The sequence below is a fragment of the Leopardus geoffroyi genome, chromosome D1, assembly GCF_018350155.1.
Source record: "Leopardus geoffroyi isolate Oge1 chromosome D1, O.geoffroyi_Oge1_pat1.0, whole genome shotgun sequence".
Classification (NCBI taxonomy): domain Eukaryota; kingdom Metazoa; phylum Chordata; class Mammalia; order Carnivora; family Felidae; genus Leopardus; species Leopardus geoffroyi.
This window is the reverse complement of record NC_059329.1, coordinates 48,053,436-48,067,798: the sequence shown is the minus strand read 5'-3', so window position 1 is coordinate 48,067,798 and position 14,363 is coordinate 48,053,436. Positions and strand designations below refer to the sequence as shown.

General features: G+C 36.4%; 1 protein-coding gene across 19 annotated transcripts in view; it reads right to left on the bottom strand.

The window, feature by feature from the left end:
- The window catches only part of DLG2 (discs large MAGUK scaffold protein 2), a 2,060,218-nt gene that overhangs the window by 993,615 nt on the left and 1,052,240 nt on the right, over positions 1-14,363 (bottom strand). For 14 of the 19 annotated variants that reach the window (XM_045483773.1, XM_045483776.1, XM_045483777.1 and 11 more), the window contains one exon: positions 13,678-13,839. In XM_045483773.1, the coding sequence (XP_045339729.1) occupies positions 13,678-13,839 (162 nt within the window). The remainder of the gene's footprint in view (positions 1-13,677; positions 13,840-14,363) is intronic. The other 5 variants (XM_045483775.1, XM_045483787.1, XM_045483791.1 and 2 more) reach the window with 1 other exon arrangement.

Genomic DNA, 14,363 nt, shown 5'->3' with positions numbered 1-14,363 from the left:
GGGGTTCCTTTTTCTAATTCATATAATTATGTTGAATGGTTAGCAGCAGCTCTACTTGCACTGTCCATAATAGAGAAATAAAGCCTATTTTTAGAAATGCTATATTTAAATTTTATATTGCTTCTATAAATTTTTATCAATTTCATCAATAATTTTTAAATAATTTTAAATAATTCTATCATTTTAATAATTATATTTGAATTTATAATTTGATTAATTAAAAGTTTATATGATTTTATATATGTATTATATCTACTTACACATATTTTCATATACAATTTATAATTTTTATTAATTAGAAATTTACAATTAAAAGCTCGTAACAAAAATGTCTTACTATTCTCTAACAAAACAACTTATTAAATTTCTTCGCATACAGCATAGAGAGAAAACCAGAAAATCTCTAGAGATCTGAAGTTTAATTACTACAATTTTGATCTGATTTTTATAAGTGACCTCTGACTTCTATGTGTGCCCTGTAGCTTAATGGCCCTTAAAGTGGCTACCCACTGGTGTTACATGTAAAGGACTTAGATAAGAGCCTCTTGAATGCATTTTTTTTTAATTTTTTTTCAATGTTTATTTATTTTTGGGACAGAGAGAGACAGAGCATGAACGGGGGAGGGTCAGAGAGAGAGGGAGACACAGAATCAGAAACAGGCTCCAGGCTCTGAGCCATCAGCCCAGAGCCCGACGCGGGGCTCGAACTCACGGACCGCGAGATCGTGACCTGGCTGAAGTCGGACGCTTAACCGACTGCGCCACCCAGGCGCCCCACTTGAATGCATTTTAAAAGACCTTACCTGTGACCCCAAATTGGCCATGAACTCTAACACACTCAGTGTTCTGCCAGTGAAGAACGAAGGAATCATCTGCTGCTACCTAAGGTGATTTCAGTGAGTCAGCTGGCCTGGGGGAAAACCCCGTAGGAGGGCTGCATTGGAGTGAAATCTGCTCACTTGACACTGGCAATTCCTCTGTGAGTTGGGAAAAATCAGTTCAACTTTTTCTACCATATTTTCTCATAAAACATTCTCTCTTAAATAAGCATGGTGACGTTTTCTTTGTATATGCCTATATACGAATTTAAAAATTGCCTTCTGGAATTCTATTTGTACTTACTAACCTTAGTAAGTAAGATTTAAAAAGCACTTAGTTATATAGTGTATGTTCACTAAATGATGAATGCACATCTTGATTTTCCTAAAAGAATTTAAATTCCTCGTAGTCAGAGGCTTTTTTTTTTTTTCTCTCTAATGGGATTTAGGAAAGATAATACACATGGTAATCATTCAATACAGGCTGTGGCATGGAATTCAAGACAGCAATTCTTCAAAGTTAGTTTGTAACAAAGTGACCTGGAGAGGTAATAAAAATATAGAGCCTGGGACTTCTGTGTGATTCTGATCGCATACCCAAGTTTGAGAAACTCTGGTTTAAGTAATTTAATTGGTAGAAATGTCAGCCACAACAGGTGCTGGATAGAGAAAATAGAAGTGGTTAATACTATAAGGTGTTCAAGTTCAGGCTTTGACATTTCTGACCAATGTATTTTTAGGGAATCATTTAACTTCTCTGGGCTTAAACTTTTCTTCTTCCTCTCCCCTCTTATATTATGGGAAAGTTGGACCAGATCAGTGGCTCCCTGACTTTCTTGACCTTGATCACAGTAAGATATTTTACACTGTAAGCCAGTACACACCCAAACACACTCACACTAAACTGAAGCAAACGTTTCTTCCTGTAATGTACTCTCAAATTTTCTATTCTGTTCTGTCATCCTATTAGAAATTACCAAGTAAATTGACCTCACATCTACTAATGGATCACTTGCAGTTTGAAACTCCTGGATTTGATGATTTATACTATCCCCTTCAGTTTTAAAACTATACACTTCTCATTTGCTGGTAAATAATATAGCACCGTGACTGAGACTGAGGGGTATGATGTCAAACTAGCTGCATCCTATCCCAGAGCTATCAAGGACTAACCACGTGATCTTACAAAAGCTTTTTCTAACCTTTTTGTGTCCATTTTCCTTTGTCTATAAAGCGGGAATAATAAGAAAACCTATCTTATGGGGTGGTTGAATGGGCTAACTTAATATATGTAAAGCATTTAGAGTACTGCCAACATATAATAGGAATTCAGTAAATGCTACATTTTATCACTGTTATTTCTCCTATAACAGCCTCCAGGTAGAAAGGTTGATAAATGGATATGAATACAAAGAAACAAAATTTATGAAATTAGATTTTACACTTTAGCAGTTACTTCATACCCCCTCCCCACGAAGGAAACAAGTAGTTTTGTTGAATAAATATAAATGAACAAATAAAGATTGTGGATACAGTGAAAATCTCCTTGCTGAAGAGAACACTGAGTTAACTTGATTTCAACAACAACAAAATTAAACTATACAAAACAGTACTTAGGTAAATCCATAAAGTTTACAGAAGTAGGATTTGATTTATATTTAGAATTAGTGAAGTATTATTATAAATACATTGGCTAGACAGAGAATAAAAAGTAGTTTCATTTTCATGGGTTAATAACATTCTCTCACTTTTAATGTGGTTAATGTATGAATTCAATAAGTTTGTTAAATATCTCTATTTTACTACCCAAAGTTTACTAGGTATTAACTTGTAATGATGAAATAAATTTTTAAAAATTATAAGAATTTAAAAAAAATTTTTTTTCAACGTTTATTTATTTTTGGGACAGAGAGAGACAGAGCATGAACGGGGGGGAGGGGCAGAGAGAGAGGGAGACACAGAATTGGAAACAGGCTCCAGGCTCTGAGCCATCAGCCCAGAGCCTGACGCGGGGCTCGAACTCACGGACCGCGAGATCGTGACCTGGCTGAAGTCGGACGCTTAACCGACTGCGCCACCCAGGCGCCCCTAAAAATTATAAGAATTTTTAAATAAAAATTCCAGAAATTATAAATCTAAGCCAATTATTTCTTCCAAGTAGCCACCTAGAAAGATTATACAAATATTCTAATATCCTCCATAACTAGCCACCCAAGAAACTGTATCTCTTTATGCTTCAGTATAGTCTTGTTTGGACCACCTAAAACCTGGCCATGTACTAGCTTATCTGCTACACTTCATTTGAGCTAGCCAAGGTGTCATTCACATTCATATAAAATAACAATTTTAAACAATACAAACCCTTGCTTATTTGAGATGAAAATATTCTGTAGTGTAGGGGCGCCTGGGTGGCGCAGTCGGTTAAGCGTCCGACTTCAGCCAGGTCACGATCTCGCGGTCCGTGAGTTCGAGCCCCGCGTCAGGCTCTGGGCTGATGGCTCAGCGCCTGGAGCCTGTTTCCGATTCTGTGTCTCCCTCTCTCTCTGCCCCTCCCCCGTTCATGCTCTGTCTCTCTCTGTCCCAAAAATAAATAAATGTTGGGAAAATATTCTGTAGTGTAAAGCCATAGTCTCAAAGATAAGCAAGTGTGACGATACAAGAGTCCATCTTTACTGAGAGTTCAGAGTTTACTGACCTGAAATTCAGATTTGCTCTTTCACACAGTTTCTATTTTTAAAATATGCAATAATTACCATTTACTGAGCACCTAGATGTCAAATGCTATGCTGAAGACGATTCATGTATCATATCAAGTATTACCTACAGCAACACTGTACGTCCCATATTAGTATGTACAGTAGGCAAGAGGTCAATAGATTTGCTAAACACAGCCAGGAAGCAAAACAGAGAATATGGACACAAATAGGTCTGATTCTAAAGTCCATCTGCTTTCCACTACATGCTATTCCTTTTCTGAATTAGTCGGGAAAGAGTTAAAAATTCTATAGCCCAATCAGATACCAAAAGTTATTTATAAATGCATGTGTGAGATGTGGAATAGTTTTATGTATATTTGCTAATAAAAAATAATTGAAAACATTCTCATTAAGCCCCTGTAAGGGTACAATGTCTGTGAGCTTTATGTATATTACAGAAACTCTTACAGAAAACCTTGGAAGTAGTGAAATCTTAGTCTTGAGAAGAACTTCTGTATGTCACTTAGGAATACCTGCAGTTACAAATAACCACTAATAACACTTATGTAGGATTATTATAAGTACTCCTCATTTTTTAAAACATTATACCTTTAATATATATATCTAATATTTCTTAGAGAAAATTTGTTGTTGTTGTTTTTATAATTAGTGTATAGATGAACAAAATAGGGGATTTGGATGTCACTCCACTGACTTATCTGTCCAAAGTCATGATGAAAACCCATGAACCCATAGTGGCTAATTCTAGGTAGCATTCTTGAATTATAAGATGATGAGGTAGATCCTATGCCTATTATATTCTTCTTCCCTTTCTCCAAACTTCTAGTTTGAATGTCCAGGATTGTTTGAGGTATGCTATCAGTATCCTTTCCAATTAATGATAACTGAAGAAATGTTTCATTTGCATAGAATTTCGACCAGGAGGTTTTGTGTCTGGAATCGGTATATATGTCTGTCAAGACCATATTTCACTCAGCCATTTCCTTTCACCAAGGTCTGGGTCTGGAACAAAAATGCATTATTCACAAGTATGCAAATCCCTGCCAAAACCTTCTTATGTTTTTAGTAACTAAGAGCTTCTCAATTTAGCCTCACAAATCTCCGGTTTTTCCCTTAAGACCAGATGCTCCCTGAACTATCAGCTCAGCTACTTGCACCATCTAGTGGCAAGAGAGAGAAATGAATGAATTTTACATTTTTTAAAGTTAGGAATTTTCTAAAATAGCAAAATCAGCTTAGTTTTCTAATTAGTAATATTACTAAAAGCAGTATGGCTAAAAGGGAAAAAATACATTTTTTCAGTTGATGGTCAGGACTCCATGATTATTGGATTCAAATATATTTTATAAGGTATTTCTTTCTCTTTTTAAAAATAATTACCAAGTAACAAATATTTGAAAAACATCTAGTGTTTGGCTAACACTATTCTAAGCAATACAGTGGAGCCTACGTTTTATTATTGTATAAAATATGATCTTTTACTAGAAATGTATAAGTCAGTTAAGAAACATTAAAATGTGTATTGTGGTAAATCACTCACTGCTTTATGGTCTCCTCAGCAGGCCCCTTTCTGTCCCTAAAACCCTGGCCTGGTGGTATTGTCTCCTGTACTTATGTCATCAGATCTCTCATCCCTTTTTCCTGGATAATCCTGGCCACACTGTTTCAACTACACTGAAGGCTCCAAGTCTCCCTTTTCAGATCAGATCTCTCTCAATTCCCAGTTCTTTGTTTCAAACCACATATGAAACTCTTCAACATGTGTACAACAAAAATACCTCAAACTCCAATATTAAAACCCAAACTCATAACCTTTTTACCCCATCTTAAAATCTTCTCTTCCTTTGGCATTCTTGATTTCATTCCATAATACCTCCTCCATGCACTTGGTCAAATAAAAAAAAAAAGTGAACTAAACTCTATTTATTTCTCTCCTCTACTTTCTATATTTATAGGTCTCCAAGTCCTGATTATATCTCTTCCGAAACAAGCTTTCTAATCTATCCCTTGCTCCATCCCCAATGCCTCTGCTTTATCCCAGAGTTTGTCTGCCTCCGGTGTTTTACCTGATGTCCTTGATTGTGATATCACCGTTTTCTTGTTTTTCTTCTAATCTGCTACATGACATGAGTAATACACTAATTTGCAAATCTGCCCGTGTCTCTCCTCTTTTAAACTGTGTAGTCATTTTGTCATTACCTCCAAGGTGAAGTCCAATATCTACAGAAGACCCTTCATTACCTGTTCCTGCCCATTTTCCTTGCTTTCTGGCATGATTTGGACCTGGTACTCCTTCCTTGATCCTTTATTCTATCTCTCCCTTTTCCACTATCTGAAATTTCTATAATTCTTCCATATTGCTACAGAATTGCTGGAGTCTAAGACAACCATGACCTTTCTCCTATATCTCCTACTTCCATCAAGTCAAAAAATGACCTCCTCTATTATGTTTTCTCTGACCACATGCATCTGTAGCACTCCAACCTCAGAGAAAATTAAATCACTTCTCTACTTCTTAAGAATTTGCCTGTTGTTTGATACTTTCTTTATGGGACATAATATGACATATTTTATGTATGCATCTCCAAATATGTTAATCTAACTATAGCATGCAAGCAACTTGAAGGCATGTTCTTCTTTGTATCCTTGGGGAATAACATAGAGCCCAGCATACGGTAGGAAGTCAAAGAGATTCTAAGATACAAATGAATGAATGCATGAATGAATCAATCAAAACACAAAAGAGCTTTGTTCATATTCAACTTAACTGCATCTCAGAAATGCCAGATGATTTTCCCAAGTTTATCCAGCCAGAAAATGAAGAGTCAGAATTCAAGCACATATTTTTGGCTCCAAAGCCCATGATGTTTTACAATAACCATAATACTTTCTGCCTAGAAGTAATGAAAACATGGACTGGGATAGCAGCTGTGGACACAAAGAAGGTGAGAACACTAAGCCATTTGAAAACAAAGGAGAGACTAAAGATGAAAAAAAATTCCAATAATAATTCAAAAGTTCCTAGTTTAGAATATTGGAATAATATTAATATATCACTAACAATAAGGAGAGCTATCATTTTTTGTATATTTTTCATGTGTCAAGCTCTGAGCTATCTTTGCATAGATTTTTCTCACTTAAATGTCAGTGAAGCATATAAGTGGATGCCACTATTTTACAAATATGAAAACCAAGACTAAAGAAAGTTAAGTAACTTGAGGAACCTCACATAACTACTAAGTAGAGGACCTGATATTTGAATCTGGTTGAGTCTGATTTCAGGGAAAGAATGAATTTTTATGTTATGATTTCTATTGTCTGTATTAGTCTTGGTCTATGTCTCTGTTACAGTATTTTCAAAGTGTATTGGTCCAACTAAAAAATTTTTCAATAAAGTGTTCCATGGCCAAACATGTCTGGGAAATACTGTATATTAACCATATCCCCATCTTAGAGGTTTATATTACATGTTATCATATTAAAAACTCAGGGAAATCCTTCATTTCCTTATAATGGTGACCAAAATCCACCAATACAATTTGGGAAATACTGGTCTAATTTCATTATAAATGCCAATAAGGGAGAAAAAAGAAAAAAGAAAACAAGAATAAGATATGGTCTAGTTATATGAGTTTACACATTTATTAAGAGCAAGACAAATGTAGTATCTAGAGGAAAGGACAATATATAGTTATGCAAAAATTATTTAAAATAATGAAAAAAGGCATATATATATATATATATATATATATATATATATATATATATATATATAAAACTTTGCAAGCTACATGTACCATAGGATGGTATGACCAGGTGGAGTCAGACAAGAGTTAACAGGTAGGGCTTCATAGAGGAAGAGGACTTACACTGTTGGCTAAAATATATTTCCTATGAGCAGGTTCTGGCAATGCTGGTAAGGAAATAGTGGAGCAAAGTCCACTTTGTTATCTTTCTTGCCCTCAATTCTATATACCAGCTTCCAACATTCATAAGCAATCTCTCCTATAATTTTCCCAAACTTGCACTGCCTAGGGTTTCTCCACTATTTTTCCATAGACATTCAACATATGCACAGTTGTTCAAAGGTAAAGAAGGATATCCTAACCTCTCATATTCCTATTTTCCAGTAAAGCTTCCAGGACTGTTTACTGTCATCTACATGAGAGTTAGAATACAGAAAATCATATTTATCTACTTAAAGAAATTCACACCAATCTATGAAACAACAGCTTTAATCTTCCTTATAAATAGTCACTGTGTCTAAGAAGGTTATCACCATAAGAGACAACATTTTTTAATGTACCCTAGGAGACGGTGCCAGTTTTAGTTGCAAGATATCATTGATTTTAGGGCACGTTTCACTAAAAATGGTTTTTTAATGTTTATTAATTTTTGAGAAAGAGAGAGCGAGCTCGCTAGCGGTGGGTGGGAGTGAGGGGGCAGCAGGGACAGGCAGAGAGGGAGACAGAGAATCTGAAGCAGGCCCCATGCAATCAGTCCAAAGCTCAACATGGGGCTGGAATTCATGAGCCATGAGATGATGACTGGAGCCAAAATCAGATGCTCAACCGACTGAGCCACCCAGGCGCCCCTAGGACACATTTCTGATATGTAATACATGAGGAAAATGCAGCATGAAAATTGATGAAATTCTTTGTCAATGATGATAAGGTCAGGGAAAACAGGACAACAGAAAGGGGAAAATAAGAAGTCTGTGCATTGATTGTTTGCTTGTTTTTCTATTAATGTCACCAACCTTATAGAAAATAATTATTTATGAGTGTTCATATTTCCACTTACAAATAACTAATTCAACAAGTATTTGTTGAAGGACTAAGGACATAATAATAAACAAAACTAGCACAAACCTCGACTGTGCAGGTATTCATATAATGATGGTAATATTGACAGTAAATTTATTAAAACAAAACCAATAGTTCTGAAGAAAAGTAGAATTAGAACAATGAGCTGGATTTCTGCTCTAACAGATGTCTGATTGACATGAAACAACTTTATTCATTAATTAATTTGTGGTGGAATGTCTAACTTTCACACTGCTTATTTCTGAAAATGATAAGATAGTTTATAAAATTAAGCATATATAGAATGAACATTTTAAAAGAATAAATAACCAAATAAAACTTATAGAAATAGATCTTGCCATATCCTGGGCAGAAGAAACATGATAGCTGATTGGCTGGACTTACTTGGGATTTTCAATGACAAGCGCACCTACTGTGAGGAGTGTATTTCAATGCAGAAAATTCTTCAATTGCTCAAAACAGAAGTGTGCTTTTCTTGCCAACAAACATGTTCTTACAAGAGCAAAGGATTTTCCAAAAGGAAACTAGCGCCTAAATACTAGCTTTGATTTTTGTTAGTTTTGTTTTGTTTTGCCATAAGAGAAGAAGATAGTCTCTTGGGAGCTTACCACTGGGTGAACTGAGGTATTTTAAAGAAAGAACTTATCTTCCTTCTATTTCTTTATAAAGTTTCCATCTATCACTACTGTTGATGACTCTCACTTTGAAAAACAGAATTTCTTATGTATTCCCTTATATATCTGCTTAATAACAATTAAGAATAGGGTATAAGAAAAAAGGACCTTCTACTTTTACATACATGGACCCAGTAAGTGAAAATTTGAATCTAAAATCTCTTTAAAAATAGAATAGTTTAGAGAAAGGTGATACAGCACAGGAGTGATAAAGAATACAGGCTTTGGATCCAGAGAGACCTGAGCTACAAATATTCACATCCCTATTTACTAGTTTTTTGATTAAAGAGAACTATTTATAACTTTAAATTATAATCTCAGCACAGATAATCTCAACAGAGGTAAAATGAGATGAATCTAGTAAAAGTGATTTTAAGGCCTTTGTCTTGATAGCTGGCTGATGGTAACAAGAAGGTCAAAGACAACATCCAGTGAGTGGTCCCAATGTGCCAAGCATGTCCTAAGCAGTTTACATGTATTACTTTAATTAGTACACAAATCCTATGACATAAATATTATTGTAACCTCCATTTTTCCAATAAGAAAGCCAAGATAGGTTAACTTGATCAAGGTCACATAGCTACCAAATGAAAGGGCCAGGGTTGAAATCCAGGTATTCTGAAGTCCAGGCTCTTAAAAATAAGCCTGCCTGTCCTTCTTCCTCCTTCCCTTTCCCATTCTTCTCTCTTTCTCTCGCTCTCTTATCAGATACTCTGTAAAGAGTGCTTGGCTAGATGGCTGAGGTCTCACAGTACATAGGCTTCAGGAATTTGATTGCTGTTGCAGAGTGAGAATAAGTAACAAATAATTAGAACTCTGGTCTTTTCAGAAAGTGGTAAGTATATTTAGAAATCATGTTTTACTGGGGAGCCTAGGTGGTTCAGTCGGTTGAGCCTCCAACTTCGGCTCAGGTCATGATCTTGCAGTTTGTGAATTCGAGCCCCACTTCGGGCTCTGTGCTGACAGCTCGGAGCCTGCAGCCTGTTTCAAATTCTGTGTCTCCCTGTCTCTCTGTCCCTTCCCTGCTCACACTCAAAAAGAAATCGAGTTTTACTGCTCTTTGTTTCCCCATCACCTATTATTATGTGCACAGTAAAGAGTCGATTAATATTTTGGAATTGACTTAAACTGAAAAGAAAATCCTCATGCTTTATTATAGGCCAGTTTCTTTTGTGCAAGAGTCTATGTGGCATCTGAAGGGAAAACATCCCCATCTCAAGGCAAAGAAAACAAATTCTGTTGAATCCACTGCAAAATTGCGTTTCTCCTTCCAACCCCATACTTCACAATGGCCAAGGCATTCTAATGAAAACAGGCTAAGCAAGCCCATCTATCAGCTAGGCAGCGGGTGTGCACCAAAGGCAAATGAATCTTAGAACCGAGGCTTCCAGTGATAAGCGGTGATGGAAGAAAATGATTGTCAAACCTGCAATGGTAAGATTGTTCAGCTAATGATTTAGAGCCTGCTCAGTGTGGCATTTCAACTGTTATCCAGCAATCTCCCACTCTGTTCAGGCATGCCATATGTAAATTTTTAATTAGTACAAGAGAGCTGCATCGATTCCTAAGTAAGGTTCAGGGGGAATTAGCTGCTTGTGGGTTTTGCCTCCTCACTCTTCCCTCTTTTACTGCTTAACCCAAGAGGACCAGACAGATCAAAGGAGCAGAAAGGTTGAAAATGTGTCAGTCCTAATTGAGAATTTGTACCTCCCTACCATTTCTCTGACTCTAATAGGCTTCCTTTATGAGAAAATAACACATTAGATTTTAGTCATGGCAGGTTCTCCAAATACTTGAACTGTAATATAATAATCCCTTAACAACTTGATTAGGAGATGTGTCCTGTTGCTATAAAACTGCATGTGTTTGAGCCTGCCTGTGCTGGAGCCAGCTCACATTGGCCTGTGAAGCCTCATTTGTTTCTTTTTTCCAAATGCAGTCAGGTGCTTCAGGGTGGAAGCCTGAACTCAGCCATGATGGGAGTATTTACACCATGAAATTGGCAAACTCTACGTGTGTGTGTGTGTGTGTGTGTGTGTGTGTGTGTGTGTGTGTGTTTGTGTGTGTGTTTCTGGAAAATTTATGCCGGTTTATCTTCATCACTATTGTTGACATAAGAAAGGTACATAGTCTGTTCATTAAGACAATCTACAAGCATATCTTGTTCAGCACAAACATTTCTAAAGTGTCATGGGGGGAAAGTCCTGGTTCCAAAATTGCTACTTCATAGCCTGTGTACAGAAGTCCTGGATGAATTCACCTTGCCATCCTCTTCACAATACCTTGGGGGTCACACCATGCACTGGTGATTCCAAAAGGGAAGGCAAACATACTCCTGCCTGAATGTTTCCTATCAGGGGTTTATTATTCATAGGTGGCCACTTTTAAAACTGATGTGAGGTGTCTTCCATAAAAGACACCACTACAGTAAAAACCAATGCACTGTTTTTACCAGAAGAGAATAAGAAGTAAGACAGAAGGGAGAAACAGAAACAGAAAACCTACTCAAAGGAAAACCAAAGTTGAAGATAACTTAACTCTGAGATTCCTGGAGGGCAAGGGATAAAGGTAAGTAGGAAAGATTCCTTTACATTTGAGATCCGATCTACAGAAAAAGCAAACTTTTCCTTTAACTCTAATAGACATTTTCCAAATAGACATTTTCCAATAATGGCATAACACATGGTGTAATCAGCCAAAGTGTAGGTGGTTAGACAATTATAATATCATATATATGCTTAAGACTTAATATATAAAGTTAAGACCCTAACATGCTTTTATTGTTTTGTTCATTTTGTTTGTTTACTACAACTATGCTGCCTTTAGACTAGCCTTGATTAATCTTCTCAGCTTGAAGTCTTTAGGAGCTATGCTCTAGAACTAATTCAAATGTGCTACGAAAGGGATAAAGACAAGCAGGGTGAAAAGAAGGAAAGGATTCCCTGTGGAGGTTCTTACAGGGATTCTTTCAAGCAGTTAGAAGGTAAACACCTGAAATTTAAGTACTCTTAAATGCAATCCAGTCTCCCACCTTTGCCCTTTCTTGATTTACACTGGTCAGTACACAGAGTGAGTATTTGTTTGCAAACATGAGCATTTGTTTAAAGAAGGAAGGTATTAATCCAACTACAGAATAGATTCACTGATTCCTACAGTTAGATTTAGACCTTAGAGACAATTTTGTACACCCTCCTGCTGAAGGAATCCCTTGCACAATACCACTGCCAGGTCATCTGCCTGCCCTGGACAATCTCTAGGTATAGGAAACTGCTGCTTTATCAAGTAGTCTACACCTGTTTGGGGTAGTAACTGCCAGAGTCTTGGTCTCACAGCGATCCCAAATATACATTCCTGCTAGTTTTGCACAGTAGCTCTGCTTCTGCCCTCTGGGTAACATCAATATTTTCTTCTACATGACAGCTCTAGAGGTGTAAGAAGGTAAATACCTTGTCCTCCAACCCTTAATCTTTTCTTCTCGAGACTAAACATACCCATTTCCACGAGTCATTCAATCATTTCTGTTAAGGCTCTTGGGAAGAATTGAACAATTAATTCCAGAGGCATAATGTTTGCATATTTTTAAATATATAAACATATTTGCTAGAATTTGACAATCAGCCTAAGATTTTAAGTAATTAGTGGTAACTGGAGCTAGTTTATTTGAGAATACATTTTTAGGATGCCAGGGTGTTTAAGATGTGCCAAATTTTGGAACCATATTAAAATACAATTTAGCCTCTCTTTGATGTTTTAGAAGGTATAAGATTCCAGAAAGCACTAGGGTCACTTTTATGGCTTTATTTTTTATTGTGACACAGCTATACAGAAGTGCTGATGAAGTAAATGTTCTAACAAAATTGAAAAATAGGATTTTCTTTAGCAATAAACAAAGAGTTATTTTAGTAGGTTTTTTTTGTTTATCTGTTTTGTTTTTTATCTGAATTCTCTTCTGTTATATCATTGACTCTAGATCCACTTTTTCAACTCTAATAAACATTTATGAGCTTTTATCCTAAGCACAAAATCCCATGGCATCAGCAAAGAAAAAGGGAGAGTAATTTGCAACCAAAGAGCACAGAAAATTCTCTCATTTAATTGTCCTTTTTTTGTCAAAATACCATTTATCAAGAAATTGCTTACAAATTAAGGAAAAAAGGTAGAAAGTGTTGGGCAAGAAAGAAAGATAGTTTAAAATTGAGGCAGTGATGAGCCAACTCACATGGTTTTTTAAGTCTAGATGGCAAAGCAATCATTAGGTGTTAACATGTTATACTTACTTCCTTTGTATTATCTGGGACCAGGAACAGAGATGGAGAGGTAGCATTTGGACAAAATCTTGATGTACTTCTGGATTTTCTAAATATGTGGATAACTTATTTTCCCTTTCAATTTTCATCCCTTGCTCTTTCCTTAGCCCAGTCTTAGCAACTAAAAAGAGTGCCAAGACATTCAAACAACTGCAAGAGCAAATGCCCAGTATCAGGAGCTCTAGGTAAGCCTCCAAACCACACAGGAAGACCCCGTTAGCTTCCAAGGGCCACTGTAGCGTTTAAAGACAACCTCATTTAATCAGGTCAACAAACATCGCCCTTAGCATGGCAGACCAACCACTGCCACCAGCTCTGACAACAATATAACTGACCTTCAGAGGAGAGATGTGAGACTGCAAGACATATCCGTGGACATTTTCTATTTGAGACAGGTTCTTTTCTGACACATGCACCAGCTCAGGTCCTCTTACTTCATGGGTTAGTCGAGGTAAAGAATGATCATGCGGAGCGTCCTCATCTTGATATCGATACTTCTAGGAAAAAAGACAGGGAAGAAAGAAGAAAAGCATTAGTGTTGGCAAAGGGTATGGTTGATAACTTCACATCCTAACTTCATATACGGGACACAGTACATACTTACTATTGACTAAACAGACAACAAATTCACCAAACAGGCTTTGCTACAGACTCTTCTACGGGTCACCATAAGCAACCTCAATACTGAATGCTGAGCAAACCTCAATACTGACCAACCCAGATGACTTGTTTTTACCTGACCACTACTATCTCTATTCATAAGGTACAGAAGGGTGATAACAAATGATAAAGAGACAATTTACCTAAATAGATGAGGAAGTAATCATCCAAATGACCAGATTGCCTAAGTATGTGTGAAAATTTCTAGGTTAAGGATGGAGAAAGAAAAAAGGATTGGGAAATAAAATGGAATTCTGATACATTCCAATCAGGAAACTTATTATCTATCTATCTATCTATCTATCTATCTATCTATCTATCTATTTTGAGACACTGCATGCAAGAGTGCAAGCAGGGGAGG